Source organism: Schistocerca cancellata, chromosome 1 (assembly GCF_023864275.1).
Source record: "Schistocerca cancellata isolate TAMUIC-IGC-003103 chromosome 1, iqSchCanc2.1, whole genome shotgun sequence".
Classification (NCBI taxonomy): Eukaryota; Metazoa; Arthropoda; class Insecta; order Orthoptera; family Acrididae; genus Schistocerca; species Schistocerca cancellata.
In genome coordinates, this window is record NC_064626.1 from 63,712,577 (window position 1) to 63,733,699 (window position 21,123).

General features: G+C 39.3%; 1 protein-coding gene across 2 annotated transcripts in view; it reads right to left on the reverse strand.

Moving 5' to 3' along the window:
* Positions 1–21,123, reverse strand: part of LOC126164949 (anaphase-promoting complex subunit 1) — a 361,025-nt gene that overhangs the window by 38,999 nt on the left and 300,903 nt on the right. For both annotated transcript variants that reach the window (XM_049920281.1, XM_049920280.1), the window contains exons 30-31: positions 6,097–6,235; positions 4,875–5,063 (exon numbers count right to left, since the gene is read on the reverse strand). In XM_049920281.1, the coding sequence (XP_049776238.1) occupies positions 4,875–5,063; positions 6,097–6,235 (328 nt within the window). The remainder of the gene's footprint in view (positions 1–4,874; positions 5,064–6,096; positions 6,236–21,123) is intronic.

Genomic DNA, 21,123 nt, shown 5'->3' on the forward strand with positions numbered 1-21,123 from the left:
GCAGACGATCTAGCCACCTTAACTCCCAATGTTTTAACAGCCAAAATACAGACTGAACTCCTGGTAGAAACTGCAGAAAAAGTCGGCCTGCAAGTATCTTTTGAAAAGACAAACAAGCACCAAAATTCATGGAGACAAAATGTGGCAAAATTAAATGAGCCCCACATTTAAATATCTCGGTGAAACGATTCAGGAAAATGGAATAGAAATGAAAGCCAACGAAGTCAGATGCCAAAAGATGGACACTGCTTATCGACTCACTCAAAATATCTTCAATAAAAAATGTGTCTCCAAGCATACAAAACTGACATTACAATACTGTCATAAAACCAGAATGTCTATGTGGATCAGAGACACTAATTTTAAACAGAAAAACATACATAGAAAACATTCAGAAAAGGGAACGGAAGATCATAAGAAAAATTTTAGGCCCAAAATTTGTAGATGAACAGTATTGCCTCAGAGGCAAACAGGAAATCAAACAATACTCTAATATTCACAGTGACGTTAGAAAGCACAGATTAAGATTCTATGGACACATCAAAAGAATGAATCCAGACAGACTTACAAAGCAAATTGTTGAATTCTATGAACACAGGAGAAAATCTAAAACAGACCCAATAAAATGGGTTGGCGAAATCAAAACACATATGGAACTAGCAGGAATTACACCAGAGGATATCCAAAACAGGGAAATCTTCAGATCCAAAATTCACAAGTGGCAAGTTGACCAAGAGGAGACACCAAAGAAGAAGACTGGAACAACGTGGTCTCAAGAAAGAAAAGAAGCCCACAGCAAAACAATGAAAGAAGTATGGGTAAAAGAAAGGCAAATGCACACTATTAAGTCTTTGTGTAGTCCTAATGGGCTCATTCACAAATAATAATAATAATAATAATAATAATAATAATAATAATAATAATAATAATACCCAACTAAAATGGTGTGAAGATTTCAGGTAACAATTGTTTTCAGGAATATATGTATCTGAAGAGCTTTTTAGAAACTAAGGGCAATTCAGAAGAATGGAAGTCTAAACACTCTGTGGGAGAAAGGTGGATTTCCTTTCTTAAGGAAACTGAAAATCTTGACACAAATGCCAACTGCTAAAATTATGTAAGTATTTGCTTTCTATTGCCCCACACAACACCACTGTGGAAAGATTATTTTCACTGGTGTTGGCCCAGTGGACTGATTAAAGAAATCAGCTGTTGTCAGGGACTGTGGAATCAATCTTACAGTGCCAGTTGAACTACAAGCTGGTTTGCATGGAGTGTTATAATATGTAAAAAAGAATACAGACTTGCTGAAAAAGGCGAAATCTTCCAAAAAATGTGGTGTAGCAACTACTTCTGACACAATAAGTTCCATGCAATTGTGTTCTAAATAAAAAGGAATTATATTACATAAACTTTTTACTTCATGAAACTTCGAGTCTCGGTCGGGCACACAGTTTTAATTTGCCAGGAAGTTTCATATGAAACTTCGAGTCTCGGTCGGGCACACAGTTTTAATTTGCCAGGAAGTTTCATATCAGCGCACACTCCGCTGCAGAGTGAAAATCTCATTCAGCGCACACTCCACTGCAGAGTGAAAATCTCATTCTTTTTACTTCATTTCTACACCCTCATCTCAGTGTCTTAATGAGGTCCCAGCTAGATACAGCAACCCTACCTTAGTGGGAACATGAGTGTCAAACCAGTAAGTGCCGTATCACACAACCTTTACCGCAAAGTATCGTATCACATATCTTATTGTATCAGTGAGAACCATGCCTAAGACTGGGATGTGCATGCTGTGGACAATTCCCAATGGACATCATTAAACTTCTAATTAATAGATACTACATTTTTATGTGGACATAGATACTGTACTGTATATATCGAACCTGGTCTTGGTACAAATTTTCATTCATCGCTTCAGTCTACATACACACATCACATATGTTTGAGACTTGAAAAAGATATCTGGAACCATGCAGTTTCATTTGATTAAAGCACACATGCCTGAGTTTAGGGCTGGGTCCCCATTTCATTCAATGCTGAGGTATTATTCCAATACAGTTGCAATGCTGTTTGAGTTTATGGGGAATATCATGTGGGCTAAGGCATAAATGCCAATTTGGATTGAGGATGGAGGTATGCTAGGGTATTTCACACTGTTGTGCAAAGCTACTGTGCCAGGATGGCGTATGGATAGCGCATCTGTATAGTGAGCAGAAGACCCAGGTACGTATCCCAGCTTTGGTACAATTTTTCATTCATCACACTTCAGTCTGCACATACACATTATATACATATTTGAAACTTGAAAGAGATCTCTGAAACAATATAGTTTCACTTAAACAATTTGAAACCGAGAAACACCTGACTGGGAATAAAAAAAGATGTGAGAGAAGACTTTAATAACAATGTAGAAGTACTATTTACCGAAGCCATGGAAGTTGTGCAGGTAGCGTCATAAGAAGTAATTATCCAAAGAAAATTACAAGAAGATAGTTTCTTCTATGTAACAAAATTTATGAAAAAGTGGCATGAATTGAAAATTCTAAAGTGACAGATGTACTGTAACAACCATTTGATCATGAATCTGAAAGGGACATATTGCATGTTTTGTATTGTGATCTTAAATGTAATTTGCACTACAATCAAAGTGGATGCTAGACCAACTTTTTCATACCGTATTTTATTATACATAACTAGATAAGCACTATATATGGAGGTATGTTCTGTCTATGTAACTGATTGAAGCAGTTTGTTTATTGCCATATGCGTTTCCTTTTCTTCTATTTGGGAAGCATCTTTAGTGGCAATCTCCAGTGCTATTCCGTTGTTTGTAAATATGACTAGGGTGCATTTCTTGTTCCGTAAGCTATGTGTTAGTATATTTCCTATCTTGTGTGTTGCTTTGTGTTTGTATGTAAGAGTGTACTACTTTTTTTCTCTGTTATTCATGTCATGAGTGTTACTGTTGTGTGCTGCAGTACATGGGGGGATCTTTGTTGTTTGTGTTCTCTGTTTGTTTTCATTTTTCTTTAGTTGCGTTTTAATTCTTTGGTTGAGCTTTTGTACTGTATGGGTGTTGTAACCTTTACTAAGCGGGATGTTATTCAGTCTGTGTTACATGTATCGTAGGGCAGCTAATTTTTGATTTTGCAGGTGGTTGGATGAAGCATGTTTAATTTTTTCTGTGGCTGTTGGCTTTCTGAAGATGTCAAATGTATGTTTATTGTTGTCTCTCTTTATTGTTACATCCAAGAAATGTATTTGCTTCTGTGTTTCTTTTTCCATGGTGAATTGAATATTTTTATGTATACTGTTTATATCTGTAGGAAGTTATCAATTTTCTCTGTTATTTCATCTACCATACAGATTATGTCATCCACATATCTGTAAGAGTAAACAATTATGTATTCCTTCTTTGTTATAACTGTATCAAAGATTGTGTTTTCTATGTGATTGATGAATATGTTTGCCAGTATTCCTGAAATGGGAGATCCCATTGGAAGCCCATATTCTTGTATTAAAATTCTTTTTAAATTGGAAATTATAAGAAGATGGGCAGTTATGGGAGCAAACTGCATACTACTTATCGTCATTTTTTCTGTTTTCTGTATTTCCCTTAGTTGCTATAAATTTGTGGAGGTGCTGATGAATATGTTTGTCAGTGTTCCTGAAACTGGGGATCCCATTGGAAGCCCATATCCTTGTACATAAAATTCTTTATGAAATTGGAATTTACAAGAAGATGGGTTTCCAATGGGATCCCCAATTTCAGGAACACTAGCATACATATTCATCAGGCACATACATAACACAATCTTTCATACAGTCACCACAAAGAAAAGATACAAAATTGTTTACTGGTACATATATGTGTAAGGAATTATCTGTATTGTAGATGAAACAACAGAGAAAATTGACAAACTTCATACAGATATAAACAACACACATAAAAATATTCAATTCACCACAGAAAAAGAAACACAAAAGCAAATACATTTCTTGGATATAACAATAAAGAGAGACAACACACACTTGACATCTTCAGAAAGCCAACAGCCACAGACATAATTAAACATGCTTCATCCAATAACCCACAAAATCAAAAATTAGCGGCCCTATGACACATGTTACACAGACTAAATAACATCCCACTCAGCAAAGGTTACAACACCCAAATAGTACAAAAACTCGACCAAAAAATTAAAACACAACTAAAGAAAAATGAAAACAAGAAGAGAACACAAACACCAAAGATCCCCACAGACACTACAGCACACACGGAAGCACACAACAGTAACACTCATAACATGAATAACAGAGGAAAAAAGATACTCTCTTACAGTCAAATACAAAGCAACACACAAGATAGGAAATATACCAACACATAGCTTACAGAACAAGAAACACACTCCAATCACATTTACAAACAACAAAACAGCCCTGGAAATCACCACTGAAGATGCTACCCATATAAAAGAAGTGAAACACATGTGGCAATAAACACACTACCTTCAATTAGTTGCATAGACGGAACATACTTCCACGAATTTATAGCAACTAAGGGAAAGACAAAAAACAGAAAAAATGATGATAAGTAGTATGCAGTTTGCTTCCATAACTGATACTGACCAATAAATAATTAATGTGGGTTATTAACATTACATCATTTCACTATCTTAAGACATTACTGAAGTTATTTCTGTGCACACTGCTGTTTCTCTATCCAGGACAGTAAACTGATTTTTGTACAATATACATTTGTCAACTTTTTATGGTTTCCATCTTGCTGTCAAGACACTGTTGTGTGCTAACAGGTGCCAGGAAAGACTACTGCTGCTTACATTCTTTATTATTTTTTACTCACTTACCTTAATAATTGTGAGCCACATTGGTAAAATACTCAGCTTGTCCTGAGTTACACATTCATATACAACAGTTGCCAGGAGCTGTATAATTTGTCTCTCACACATGCTTGTTTCAAGTTCTTCGTTTTCCAAGAAACACTGTGCAAATTTAGCCACATTTGGATCTGATGAGAAAGCATTCACTGAGTCAGCCTGAAAATGGGGTGTTGCTTGATATAAAATGTAACACAATATTCAGTAGGATTAAAATTTGACAGAGTTAACTGAAAACGATTGTGCTGCAGATATACATTTAGCTTAACTCAAACTTATGCCTTAGGAATGATACATTCATTCTTCAGCCACTGATAATGCACTAACAAAATAAAGAAGGGGAAACAAAAAATTGAAGAATAAGAAAAAACATAGAAATAAGAGAACTATTCACTCCATCACATGGATCTTCATTTGCTCATTTTACGACTTATACAATGAGATAACCTAGGGATCTCAGGGAATGCAAAAGAATGTCTCATAATTTGATAGAACCTTTATTTCATAGGTCAATGAGATGTTTATTGATTTATTGCATATATATGTCAATACTTTTTAGCCATAATCATTGTTGGAAAATCTATATTAAGCAAAATAGCAACTGCACAGCATTTTTTAAAGTGAAATTTCAGTTCTTGATGAAAATGTTACTTAAGAGGAACATTTCTCCATTTACACTGAGGGCAATAATAAATAATAGGCTATAGGCAAACACTTCCATTTCTCAGGAAGTTTCATGGTAGAATCAAACATAGCTTTTCATCATATCATATTTTAAAAACAATGAAAGCAATGAAATAGAGCAAGTTAAACAACATTTATACTTATCAGCTACTCATTCTCATACTCTTACTCATCCAGCATTCCAAGAATCATCATTGTCATCTCTGTAAAACACTCCAATGTTTTGGCAAGAATATTAGCATGTAAGTGCAATTTTTTCACAATATGCCATCTTCCTCTCCCCCATAAACAATGTCATTAATTGTTACGGCATCAGAAATGTGTGTAAACACCCTCCTACACTCAAGAAGAACAAAAATTCAAAAGACTAATGACCATTAACATTTTTATACACCTTCTAGGTCAGCAGCATGTCAGTGATCTGTGCTTTTGGTCAATATTTATCAGTCATTTTTCTGTGCCAAATTTTTTAAGAGAAGAAGCTAATAACTTAAAAAATTACACTTACCCTTACAGACCAGGAGACAGCAGTATCCGTCGTTAGAGTCTGTGCTAAAAGACTACGAAATCCTTGTGGGTCTTCCAAGTAGGACAAACATCCAGCTCGTTGCTTGACATTTAGCACACCAGACCCCTGCAGTATCTTTCTGTTTTGAAAACAAATCACTTTCAATGTTCTTGGAAACATATATACACAAAGATTCAGACATGTTTTAATAGTTATGCGAGCTCACGGAAGCTACCAAGTTAAATATACAGGAGTTTCTAGCTACCTCTAAATGTCTAGATGATTACTCCGCAATTCATATGAGGGTGGTTTGAAAAGTTCTCGGAACAGAATAGAAAAAAAGTACTTAAATCACTGCAACTTTTTTTATTTGTCAATGTAGTCTACTTGTAGATTAATGCACTTGGTCTAATGATGTTCCAGTGCCTTGATCCCATCTCGAAAAGGAGTTTCCTCCAGGCCTGCAAAATAGTTGTCAACTCCAGCTATCAATTCTTCGTTTGAACTGAATCTTCGTCCACAAGAAAAATGTTCAGTTTTGGGAAGAGATGGAAGTCTGACGGAGCCATATCAGGTGAATAAGGTGTAAGGCAGGTGTGACAACAATTCATACCTTAGTTCATTTAATTTTGCCGTGGCGACAACACAAGTTTGTGGGCGTACACTGTCTAGATGGAAGATGATTTTCTTCCTTGCTAAACCTGGCCTTTTTTGCGTATCTTTTGTTACAATTTGTCTTGGAAACGGAATCCCTTCCACATTCCAGAACACTGATGCCATGACTTTTCCCACCGAAGGAATTGTGTTTGCTTTCTTTGGTGGTGGAGAATCAGCATGTTGCCACTGCTTTGACTGTTGTTTTGTCTCTGCGGTATAGTCGTTCACCCAAGTTTCATTTGTAGTCACAAACCGGCGCAAACAATCTTGTTTGTTTGTCCTAAAATGGGCCTAAGTTTGTTCCGATATGTCCATTCTCATGCGTTTTTGATCCAGTATCAAGAGTCATGGCACCCATCTTGCAGATAATTTTTTTTATTTCTAATTCTTTAGTTCAAATGTGACATACCCTTTCAGATGACATCTTGCAAGTGTGAGCAATTTCACGCACTCTGAATCAGCAAGCCTCCATGACCGTTTTTTGCACTTTTGCAATGATTTCTGGGTAGTGAGACATCTTGGCCAACCAATGCGTGGATCATCATCTAAGCTCTCCCAAACAAATTTAAATTCATTTTTCCACTTGGAAACAGTTGAATATGAAGAAGCAGAATCCCCCATTGTACTCTGGAAATCAGCATGAATGTTCTTTGCTTTCACACCTTTCTTTACAAAGTACTCAATCACTGCTCAAATCTCGATTTTTTCCATCTTTGCAAATCATTATACGAGAACAACAACAGAGCCACATCACCACCACAGCTCTTTTCCAAGAGCATTGACGTGGCATGTGTTTACAGACAACAATCCAGTGAATATCACATGAACAACTCATTGTGCTAGCACTGACTTCTCATGATGGTTCTGAGAGCTTTTCAAACCACCCTCATAATTAAGTGCTTGACATAGGGTTCATCAAACCACCTCCCAGCTATTTCTCAACTGTTCCACTCTCAAAAACATGAGTCTTTCGGTGCAAGCTCTGATTTCTGTTATTTTATTACGATGATCATTTCTCCCAACGTAGGTGGGTGCCAACAAAATATTTTCGCACACTCCGGGGAGAAAATTGATGATTGAAATTTATAAGAAGATCCAATCGCAATGAAAAATGCCTTTATTTTAATGTCTGCCACCTGAATTCTCAATTCGTGTTTCATATCCATGATCCATGACTGGCCATCCCCCCCCCCCCCCTCCCCCCAGTTTCGCGATAATACAAAACAAGCACCTTTCTTTGAACTTTTTTTTAATGTCCTCTGTCATTCTATCTGATGCAGTTCCCGTAGAGAGTATTATAATAGATATCAGCTTCCAGAATGTGGTGTCACCGCCAGACACCACACTTGCTAGGTGGTAGCCTTTAAATCGGCCGCGGTCCGTTAGTATACGTTGGACCCGCGTGTCGCCACTATCAGTGATTGCAGACCGAGCACCGCCACACGGAAGATCTAGATAGACTTCCTAGCACTCGCCCCAGTTGTACAACCGACTTTGCTAGCGATGGTTCACTGACAAAATACGCTCTCATTTGCCGAGACGATAGTTAGCATAGCCTTCAGCTACGTCAATTGCTACGACCTAGCAAGGCGCCATTACCCGTTACTATTGATATGAATAATGTACCGTCAAGAGCGACATTCACCATTAATGGATTAAAGTTAAGTATTCCACCAGCTACGTCCATTTTTCTAAAGTCTAATTTCCTTGTCCTGTTCCAGACCTAAAACACCCACCTGATCCTTCACCTACACATGCCAATGAACACAACCGTCAACTCCTATCCTTAATAAAAGTCCTCAATCTTTCCTCTCCCACATCCACACCAGTCGTTCAGAGCATCCTCCTACAGGCCAACTGCAAATTAGAACATCATGCCACCCTCCACCTCAAAAAAACTATCCAATTTCCTGGTTTCCCACCTCCGGAAAGGCAACTCACTCACCCTTCACAACCTTTCCAGCAAACCTCAACCTCCTCTCATTGCACGCAGACTCAGTCTCTCCCATCTACTCAATCTCCCACTTCCAGCTCCACTCCCCCCAAAACCTCAAAATTCTAATCAACACAATCTGGAACCACAACACCCTAATTCAGTAGTTAACCTTTCCTCCAAACCTCTCTCCCAATCTGAAACTTCTGTCCTATCCAAAGGCCTCACCTTCAGCCCTACTCCCAGATTCAACCAAACAGCCCTCGTCAAAGATTTACTGTCCTACACTCGTACTCTCTGCTGGAAATATCACTTTGCCATGAAGAAAAATGATCCTAATCCTACTCCTAATGATCCAACTCCCCAAGACACTATCCAAATTGAACCCTGCCTGGAACAGTTCCGTCCTCCGCCACAGCGGGACCCACCTCCTCTTCCTCAAAATCACCCTCTCCAAACCTTCCAGGAAATTCTCACTTCCAGCCTTGCCTCTCAATCCTTCTTAAAAAACCTTAATCCTACTCCCAACATCACCACTGCTGAAGCCCAGGCTATCCGTGATCTGAAGGCTGACCGATCCATCGTCATTCTTCCGGCAGACAAGGGTTCCACGACCGTGGTACTTAATCATCGGGAGTATGTGGCTGAGGGACTGCGTCAGCTTTCAGACAACACTACATACAAAGTTTGCCAAGGTAATCCCATTCCTGATGTCCAGGCGGAGCTTCAAGGAATCCTCAGAACCTTAGGCCCCCTACAAAACCTTTCACCTGACTCCATCAACCTCCTGACCCCACCAACACCTCGCACCCTTACCTTCTACCTACTTCCTAAAATTCACAAACCCAATCATCCCGGCCACCCCATTGTAGCTGGTTACCAAGCCCCCACAGAACGTATCTCTGCCTACGTAGATCAACACCTTCAACCCATTACATGCAGTCTCCCATCCTTCAATAAAACACACCAACCACTTTCTCGAATGCCTGGAATCCTTACCCAGTCTGTTACCCCCGGAAACCACCCTTGTAACCATTGATGCCACTTCCTTATACACAAATATTCCGCACGTCCAGGGCCTCGCTGCGATGGAGCACTTCCTTTCACGCCGATCACCTGTCACCCTACATAAAACCTCTTTCCTCATCACCTTAGCCAGCTTCATCCTGACCCACAACTTCTTCACTTTCGAACGCCAGACATACCAACAATTAAAGGGAACAGCCATGGGTACCAGGATGGCCCCCTCGTATGCCAACCTATTTATGGGTCACTTAGAGGAAGCCTTATTGGTTACCCAGGCCTCCCAACCCAAAGTTTGGTACAGATTTATTGATGTCATCTTCATAATCTGGACTCACAGTGAAGAAGAACTCCAGAATTTCCTCTCCAACCTCAACTCCTTTGGTTCCATCAGATTCACCTGGTCCTACTCCAAATCCCATGCCACTTTCCTTGACGTTGACCTCCATCTATCCAATGGCCAGCTTCACACATCCGTTCACATCAAACCCACCAACAAGCAACAGTACCTCCATTATGACAGCTGCCACCCATTCCACATCGAACGGTCCCTTCCCTACAGCCTAGGTCTTCTTGGCAAACGAATCTGCTCCAGTCTGGAATCCCTGAACCATTACACCAACAACCTGAAAACAGCTTTCACACCCCGCAACTACCCTCCTGACCTGGTACAGAAGCAAATTACCAGAGCCACTTCCTCATCCCCTCAAACCCAGAACCTCCCACAGAAGAACCCCAAAAGTGCCCCACTTGTGACAGGATACTTTCCGGGACTGGATCAGACTCTGAATGTGGCTCTCCAGCAAGGATACGACTTCCTCAAATCCTGCCCTGAAATGAGATCCATCCTTCATGAAATCCTCCCCACTCCACCAAGAGTGTCTTTCCGCCATCCACCTAACCTTCGTAACCTCTTGGTTCATCCCTATGAAATCCCCAAACCCCCTTCCCTACCCTCTGGCTCCTACCCTTGTAACTGCCCCCGCTGTAAAACCTGTACCATGCACCCTCCCACCACCACCTACTCCAGTCCTGTAACCTGGAAGGTGTACACGATCAAAGGCAGAACCACGTGTGAAAGCACCCACGTGATTTACCAACTGACCTGCCTACACTGTGAAACTTTCTATGTGGGAATGACCAGCAACAAACTGTCCATTCGCATGAACGGACACAGGCAGACAGTGTTGGTAATGAGGATCACCCTGTGGCTAAACATGCCTTGGTGCACGGCCAGCACATCTTGGCACAGTGTTACACCATCTGGGTGTTCTGGATACTTCCCACTAACACCAACTTGTCAGAACTCCGGAGATGGGAACTTGCCCTTCAGTATATCCTCTCTTCACGTTACCCACCTGGCCTCAACCTCCGCTAATTTCAAGTTGCCGCCGCTCATACCTCACCTGTCATTCAACAGCATCTTTGCCTCTGTACTTCCGCCTCGACTGACATCTCTGCCCAAACTCTTTGCCTTTACAAATGTCTGCTTGTGTGTGTGTGTGTGTGTGTGTGTGTGTGTGTGTGTGTGTGTGTGTACCTGTCCTTTTTTCCCCCCTAAGGCAAGTCTTTCCACTCCCGGGATTGGAATGACTCCTTACCCTCTCCCTTAAAACCCACATCCTTTCGTCTCTTCCTCTCCTTCCCTCTTTCCTGATGAAGCAACTGTTGGTTGCGAAAGCTTGAATTTTGTATGTATGTTTGTGTGTCTATCAACATGCCAGCGCTTTCGTTTGGTAAGTTACATCATCTTTGTTTTTAGATATATTTTTCCCACGTGGAATGTTTCCCTGTATATATATATATATATATATATATATATATATATATATATATATATATATATATATATATATATATATATATATATATATATATATCAAAATTTGTCATTACAAAACTTATAGACCCTACTTTATCTATGTGCACCAGAATGACTTATCCTCTAAAAAAATTTTGTTTGCAGAATTAGGAAGAGTAATGGGAAATATCTTTTACAATATACTGGGTCCAATTTATAAAAATGGTACAGAATAGTTGTAGTGACATTTGGGACCTTCCGAGATTAGAAAAAAAGACAGCTGGTGGTACATAGCCGGTTGAATACTGTACTAGACACAGTGCATTAATGAAAAAAAGAATTGTTTGGATGAAGAAAACACGAAGTAGCGGTATTTGTCATCATGATTGTAAGCTTGTGGTTGCTAGTTGGAAGACTAATGAATGTAATCAATCATCAAATAGTTAATAATGATCAAAACCAAACTTTGGTAGCTCTAGTATAAACTAGTATGTCCCAGTACTTTCTAGCTAGCATTGTACAGTCCTGGTGCAGTCCTGATAGGTCTCAATGGGCCCTATAAAAACATAGACATTGATAAAATATCCATCTTCAGACTTCAAAAAGACACTTTATCAGGATCTGTAAGCATTATCTTCAAAAACACATGCAATGCTTGGCAGTTGGTGATAAAAAACAGCATAGTGATCTCGTTTAGTGAGGTTACAGTTCTCTTTAACGGCAATAAATAATAATTGTTATAATAATAATAATAATTAATAATAATAAATAAATAATATAAGAATCTGCTGCCTTTTAGCAAGTGGTATAGAAAGAGGAAAGCATCAGCTGTGGCCTATCTACAGAAAATGTCAGACAACATAAAGTACTCATAAATGAATAGTATTTCTACCATTACAGTCATTTAAGTGAACGTGATCCCCAAAACACAATTAAGTGGACCCAGAGCATTTCTGCAGGAAACTTGATGAATTTTTCTGGGTAAACATCTTTAATGAAAACCTGTGGTTTGTTACGAACAGTTTTCATCTCATGTGAAAGCCCATTAAAATGTATGTTGCAGAGGGCTGCACACTATTTTGAATAGTAGTTGAGGATATCACTTGCAATGTAAATATTTATTCTTGTGTCTTGAATTCACCAAATGGATGCTGCTGTTTTCTCTTAAATAAGTTCACATTTTGAACCATAAGTCTCATAAATAAGTTTGTTGCTGTATAAATGTAAGAAACTCAATCTCACTGAATAGTGAACTGCACTGTTTTCATCAATTAACACCACATACAGTCCAAATAGTCCACTTATGGACTAAAAAGATTCTTTACCAGAAATGAGTTGCTTAAAAAAAGAAGGTGCCCAAAGTAAGGAAATTTCACTTGATCACTGGTGCTGAAATTGATCTATAATACTGGAAGCAGTGAAGCAATTTAATATTTGTTTTGATGGAAGGCATTTTTGTGTTTGCAAAATAGAAGCTGTGTCATTATACACTATGTGATCAAAAGTATCTGGACACATAGCTGAAAATGTCTTATAAGTTCCTGGTGCCGTACATCCGTAATGCTGGAATTCAGTATGGTGTTGGCCCACACTTAGCCTTGATGACAGCTTCCACTCTTGCAGGTATATGTTCAATCAGGTGCGGGAAGGTTTCTTGGGGAATGGCAGCCCATTCTTCACGGAGTGCTGCACTGAGGAGAGGTATCAATGTCGGTCGGTGAGACCTGGCACGAAGACGGTGTTCCAAAACATCCCAAAGGTGTTCCATAATATTCAGGTCAGGACTCTGTGCAGGCCAATCTATTACAGGGATGTTATTGACGTGTAATCATTCCGCCACAGGCCGTGAATTACGAACAGATGCTCGATTGTGTTGAAAGATGCAACCGGCATCCCCAAATTGCTCTTCAACAGTGGGAAGCAAGAAGGTGCTTAAACATCAATGTAGGCCTGTGCTGTGATAGTGCCATGCAAAACAAGGGGTGTAAGACCCCTCCGTGAAAAACACAACCACACCATAACACCACCACCTCCGAATTTCACTGTTGCCAGTACACACGCTGGCAGATGATGTTCACTGGGCATTCGCCATACCCAGACCCTGCCATTGGATCGCCACATTGTGTACTGTGATTCGTCATTCCACACAACATTTTTTCACTGTTCAATTGTCCAATGTTTATGCTCCTTACACCAAGTGTGGCATCATTTCGCATTTCACGGTGTGCTGTGTGGCTTACGAGCAGCCACTCGACCACAAAATCCAAGTTTTCTCACCTCCTGCCTAACTGTCATACTACCTGCAGTTGTTCCTGATGCAGTTTGGATTTCCTGTGTGATGGTCTGGATAGATATCTGCCTATTACACAAAAAAACCCTCTTTAACTGTCAGTGGTCTCTGTCAGTCAACAGACAAGGTCAGCCTGTATGCTTTTGTGCTGTATGTGTCGCTTCATGTTTCCACTTCACTATCACATTGGAAACAGTGGACCTAGGGATGTTTAGGAGTGTGGAAATCATGCATACAGACATGTGATACTCAATCACCTGACCACATTCGAAGACAGTGAGTGCCGCGAAGTGCCCCATTCTGCTCTCTCACGATGTCTAATGACTACTGAAGTTGCTGATATGGAGTACCTGGCAGTAGGTGGCAGCACAATGCACCTAATATGAAGAACGTAGAGACTGTAGAGGAGGCAGGTTCGAACCCTGCATTCCCCGGGAGCTATAGGCTAGACTGTGGCAAGCGGCATATTCGTTACAGCTGAACTAGACTATTTGAGAGCAGCCGCGGAAAGAAGTTATGTCATTTAAAACATTAGATTGTTGTGTGAGTAGCATTTGCTCACAGAGCCGTGTACAAGCGCGAGGTGGACACTTTAAAAGTCATGATAGTTCACCGACTGACAAATTCACAGTTGTTCAACCTCAGTACAACCACGTGGTTACTGCAGCCTGTACATAATGGCGAGATTGATACTGAAGTGCCCTTTTTTATCAAATTTGCAGAATGATTCTGGTTGGAATTATAGAAATGCAAGAGTGGTCAATACTGAGGATAGTTCTTACTGTCAAAAACATCTCATTGTAATATCGAGATGTGTGGCATTTTGCATTGTCCTGAAGCATGCACAGCCTTGGGAGCAGATGCTACTGACACACTATTTTTAAAGTGCTAAATAGCGCAATGATTTTTTCGAATTTCCTTCTGAGGCCACTCCTGACTTGTCTACTTCAGCATAGTGGTGATTGGAGCCTGCCTCCTTGATATTGGTTGCTGCACAACATTGCTCAAAATGACTTTAAATACTGAAAAGTGTGAAGTCATGCACATAAGTACTAAAAGAAATGGACTAAATTTCAGTTGCACAATAAAAATTATAATCTATAGGCTGTAAATTTAACTAAATACTTCGGGATTAAAATTGTGAATAGCTTAAATTGAAATGATCACGTAGATAATGTTGTGGGGAAAGTAAACCAAAAACTGTGATTTATTGGCAGAACACTCAGAAAATGCAACAGATCTATTGAAGAGACTGCCTATACTTAGTGGCGGATACAGAAAAACCTCAAGGAGGGGGCACTGAAGATATCTCGAGTTACCTTTACTTTTACCGTAATAAAAAATAATCAAGTCACATGCAAAGTTTAAGAAAGTTTTATTTAAATTGATTATACAAAAATACAAGACACTGCCATCTTACAATATAAAAAAAACTGCAATTGTGGTTCTCCTTGTTAAATGATGAATTCTATGCACCTTTTCTTCTTGGCAAATTGGTTAATTACATTGTCACTACGACAATTAATGTCAGCATAAGTGTTCGACAGAGCTAAGCCATTAAGTCGACCCTCCTTCACTGTCGACCTCAGCCAGGTCTTTGTATGCCGCAATGTTGAAAAACTCCTTTCTGCTGTAGCAATAGACGCAGGTAGACAAGCAAATATTTTGTACAGCATGTGCAAAGTCAGTTCTAGGACAAAGAGACAACACTTGCATAACAGAATCACAATCATTAAGGGCATTCCTGCTAGTTTGTTTGTATTGAAGAATCTCTCCCATTAGTCTCTTTTTAATCACAAAGAGTGATTCTTCTTCAAAGAACGGTAGTTCAGTTAAGCACTGACTCAATTTATGTGCCAGATCATTACCGTGATGTTTCAGTAGTTGTGAGGGCAAAAGTATGTTGAATTTTAAATGATAAATATTTTCTTCAGCAAAACATTCTCTCATGTCAGTCATAACATGGACCAGTGTTGAAATAAAATTCTTCAGTCTTAATATTTCTACTTCTGAATGTAAACTAGCTTCTTATTCAGCGAATAGTCTGTATTTATATCACTACATATCAAAGGTTCTCTGTACGAGAAAACAGCAGAATATTCACAACTTTTCTCGAACAAATGACAGACAGAATAACATATCAAGATCACTAGAATGGCCGCGACTTTTCTCATAGGTATATGTTCGCTATATATGTTCCAAAGTTGACTGACAAAAGAAATGAACTAATAGCGTGCAGGCTGACTGGCGGGAGCGACGCAGGTAGCATGCGGGCAGCCCCACAGGGGGTCCCCCATATGTATCTGCCACTGCCTACACTACGCTTGTCAATCTTCTTCTTGAGTATAGGATGAAAAACTGTTTTTGTTTTTTACATTAATGGACAAAATCAGTGTATTTTAGAAGTAAATTTTATTAGTTATACTGATGATTTATACCAATTGGCCAGTAATGATGCCATGCAGGATTCATGGGGTAGAGGTATCACTATTGAACCACAAGCAGCTGAGCCACGGTCATTAACACATCTCTCTAGAACAGCCTGCTCTGCCAGCCCAGCTCCTGTCACCATCATGGGTATACTATTCATAGTAACTATATTTATAACTATTTCACTTTGATATTATAATGACTCTGTTACCACTAAGCTGTTTTACTACACTCTTTGCAAAGTACAGTCTGGATGATTCACTGGTCTAGCCTTGTAACACCAACCAAAACGGCCTTGCTGTTGTGGTACTGCGAACGGCTGAAAGCAAGGGGAAACTACGGCCATAATTTTTCCTGGGGGCATGCAGCTTTACTGTATGGTTAAATGATGATGGCGTCCCCTTGGGTAAAATATTCCGGAGGTAAAATAGTCCCCCATTCAGATCTCCGGGCGGAGACTACTCAGGAGGACATCGTTATCAGGAGAAAGAAAACTGGCTTTCTACAGATTGGAGCGTGGAATGTCAGATCCCTTAATCGGGCAGGTAGGTTAGAAAATTTAAAAAGGGAAATGGATAGGTTAAAGTTAGATATAGTGGGAATTAGTGAAGTTCGGTGGCAGGAGGAACAAGACTTCTGGTCAGGTGAATACAGGGTTATAAATACAAAATCAGATAGGGGTAATGCAGGAGTAGGTTCAATAATGAATAAAAAAATAGGAGTGCGGGTAAGCTACCACAAATAGCATAGTGAACGTATTATAGTGGCCAAGATAGACACGAAGCCCATGCCTACTACAGTAGTACAAGTTTATATGCCAACTAGCTCTGCAGGTGACGAAGAAATTGAAGAAATGTATGATGAGATAAAAGAAATTATTCAGGTAGTGAAGGGAGACGAAAATTTAATAGTCATGGGTGACTGGAAATCGACAGTAGGAAAAGGGAGAGAAGGAAACATAGTAGGTGAATATGGATTGGGGGTTAGAAATGAAAGAGGAAGCTGTCTGATAGAATTTTGCACAGAGCATAACTTAATCATAGCTAACACTTGGTTCAAGAATCATAAAAGAAGGTTGTATACATGGAAGAATCCTGGAGATACTAAAAGGTATCAGATAGATTATATAATGGTAAGACAGAGATTTAAGAACCAGGTTTTAAATTGTAAGACATTTCCAGGGGCAGATGTGGACTCTGACCACAATCTATTGGTTATGAACTGTACATTAAAACAGAAGAAATTGCAAAAAAGTGGGAATTTAAGGAGATGGGACCTGGATAAACTGAAAGAACCAGAGGTTGTACAGAGTTTCAGGGACAGCATAAGGGAACAATTGACAGGAATGGGGGAAAGAAAACAGTAGACGATGAATGGGTAGCTCTGAGGGATGAAGTAGTGAAGGCAGCAGAGGATCAAGTAGGTAAAAAGACGAGGGATAGTAGAAATCCTTGGGTAGAGGAAGAAATATTGAATTTAATTGATGAAAGGAGAAAATATAAAAATGCAGTAAATGAAGCAGGCAAAAAGGAATACAAGCGTCTCAAAAATGAGATCGACAGGAAGTGCAAAATGGCTAAGTAGGCATGGCTAGAGGACAAATGTAAAGACGTAGAGGCTTATCTCACTAGGGGTAAAATAGATACAGCCTACAGGAAAATTAAAGAGACCTTTGGAGAAAATAGAGCAACTTCTATGAATATCAAGAGCTCAGATGGAAACCCAGTTCTAAACAAAGAGGGGAAAGCAGAAAGGTGGAAGGAGTATATAGAGGGTCTATACAAGGGTGATGTATTTGAGGACAATATTATGGAAATGGAAGAGGATGTAGATGAAGATGAAATGGGAGATACGATACTGCGTGAAGAGTTTGACAGAGCACTGAAAGACCTGAGTCGAAACAAGGCCCTGGGAGTAGACAACATTCCATTAGAACTACTGACGGCCTTGGGAGAGCCAGTCCTGAGAAAACTCTACCATCTGGTGAGCAAGATGTACGAGACAGGCGAAATACCCTCAGACTTCAAGAAGAATATAATAATACCAATCCCAAAGAAAGCAGGTGTTGACAGATGTGAAAATTACCGAACTATCAGTTTAATAAGCCACAGCTGCAAAATACTAACACGAATTCTTTACAGATCAATGGAAAAACTGGTAGAAGCCGACCTCGGGGAAGATCAGTTTGGATTCTGTAGAAATATGGGAACACGTGAGGCAATACTGACCTTACGACTTATCTTAGAAGAAAGATTAAGGAAAGGCAAACCTACGTTTCTAGCATTTGTAGACTTAGAGAAAGCTTTTGACAATGTTGACTGGAATACTCTCTTTCAAATACTAAAGGTGGCAGGGGTAAAATACAGGATGCGAAAGGTTATTTACAATTTGTACAGAAACCAGATGGCAGTTATAAGAGTCGAGGGGCATGAAAGGGTAGCAGAGGTTGGGAAGGGAGTGAGACAGGGTTTTAGCCTCTCCCCAATGTTATTCAATCTGTATATTGAGCAAGCAGTAAAGGAAACAAAAGAAAAATTTGGAGTAGATATTAAAATCCAGGGAGAAGATATAAAAACTTTGAGGTTCGCCAATGACATTGTAATTCTGTCAGAGACAGCAAAGGACTTGGAAGGGCAGTTGAACGGAATGGACAGTGTCTTGAAAGGAGGATATAAGATGAACATCAACAAAAGTAAAACGAGGATAATGGAATGTAGTCGAATTAAGTTGGGTGATGCTGAGGGAATTAGATTAGGAAATCAGACAGTTAAAGTAGTAAAGGAGTTTTGCTATTTGGGGAGCAAAATAACTGATGATGATCGAAATAGAGATGATATAAAATGTAGACTGGCAATGGCAATGAAAGCGTTTCTGAAGAAGAGAAATTTGTTAATATCAAGTATAGATTTAAGTGTCAGGAAGTTGTTTCTGAAAGTTTTTGTATGGAGTGTAGCCATGTATGGAAGTGAAACATGGACAATAAATAGTTTGGACAAGAAGAGAATAGAAGCTTTGGAAATGTGGTGCTACAGAAGAATGTTGAAGATTAGGTGGGTAGATCACGTAACTAATGAGGAGGTATTAAATAGGATTGGGAGAAGAGAAGTTTGTGGCACAACTTGACTAGAAGAAGGGATCGGTTGGTAGGACATATCCTGAGGCATCAAGGGATCACAAATTTAGCATTGGAGGGCAGCGTGGAGGGTAAAAATCGTAGAGGGAGACCAAGAGATGAATACACTAAGCAGATTCAGAAGGATGTAGGTTGCAGTAGGTACTGGGAGATGAAGGAGCTTGCACAGGATAGATTAGCATGGAGAGCTGCATCAAACCAGTCTCAGGACTGAAGACCACAACAACAAGAATTGTTTCTGCTGATTTTGAAGTCTTTACAGGATACAGCCAGATAAACTTGGTAAATGAGCCAATAATACTTACAATGTGGTTGTATCCTTTGTGCATTTATTGTAGTGGTCAAATATGACCCATGTGATACGAATGTAATGGCTAACTTTCTTTGAATAAGAATGAAGGAAACCTTCCTTATTTCCTGATTTCTTATTAACAAATAACCATTTTACACAATTTGAGATCACTCTTTTCACCTTGTCAGTGAAATTTAGTACATAATAATCTTGTTTTATTCCTCCTCAGTTTGTTTAACTGCGCAATGACTTTTCCCATGTACAAGATTGAGAACTTCACTTTGTATAGGGTCTGAAGCCACCAAAGTCTCTCTTACATCAAAGAACTTAAACAGAATTCCATCCCTCATTTAGAAGTTTCCATTAGGCTGTTCTTTGATAATGCTCTTGATTGCTGCTAACCATCATCTTTCTCTTGAGCTTTCCTAATTCTAGCTATTAAACTATCTGCAAAACCAAACAGTACACTATCCACACGACAGCTTAAGGCATTTACATGTTTCATCCTAGAACCAGATCAGTGTTCAATGGTGTAGGAATACTCTACCAAGACTAAAGCTCACCTTGCTATTCTTGGTGACAATCCCTTCTTATCCATAGTCTTTTGGAATGCAGTTCAGTCCATTACAATTTCAAATCATATTCCTAGTAAATACACCTGGAATTTCTTTAAGACATTTCAAATAGCTAAAACTTCAAGCTCATAACTATTGCACTTTTCCTCTTGATATGGTGTTATTTTTACTCATATACGAGTGTGGAGGAACCCATCATCATCCAGAGATTTTTATAATAGTATGGCTCTAAACGCTCCTTGGCTTACACCTATCTAGTTCAGTTTCGTACCTCGGGCTGCAGATTTTTAAAACTGGATCTGATACAAGAATATCTTTGAGCATCTGGAATACTTGCCTCTGCTCTTCTTCAAACTTATATTCTTGATTATTCCTCAGCAAATTGCTTAAAGGTTTGGCAATTGAAGAGTAATTGGAAAGAAACTTCCTGAAGTATCCTGTTAGACCGAAGAAAGTTTGTATTGCTGCAATAGATGTTGGTTCAAGGAAGTTTTGAATAGCTAATGTCTTCTCAGATGGAGGTCGGATTGATCCACACTGTATAATATATCCAAGGAACTCGACAGCTCTCATCAACAACTGGAAGTTTGAAAAGTTAATTTCCAATCCGTATTCTACTACAGTTTCTAACACTAAACTAAGCTGTTGAGGTGCATCATCATCACCCTTTGCTGATATTACAGTATCTTTCAGATAAATAAATACAATGTTTACTCGATCCACTGCCCAAAAAATAGTGTTTATAAAATTCTGGGACACTGCAGATGAATTTTTTTGCACCAAATGTAACTTTCCTGAACTGAAACTGTCCTGAGTGAGTCACAAGCAAGATACTTGGAGCTTTATTCTTCTATGTGAATGCGAAAAAAAAAAAAAAAACATTCTTGAGGTCT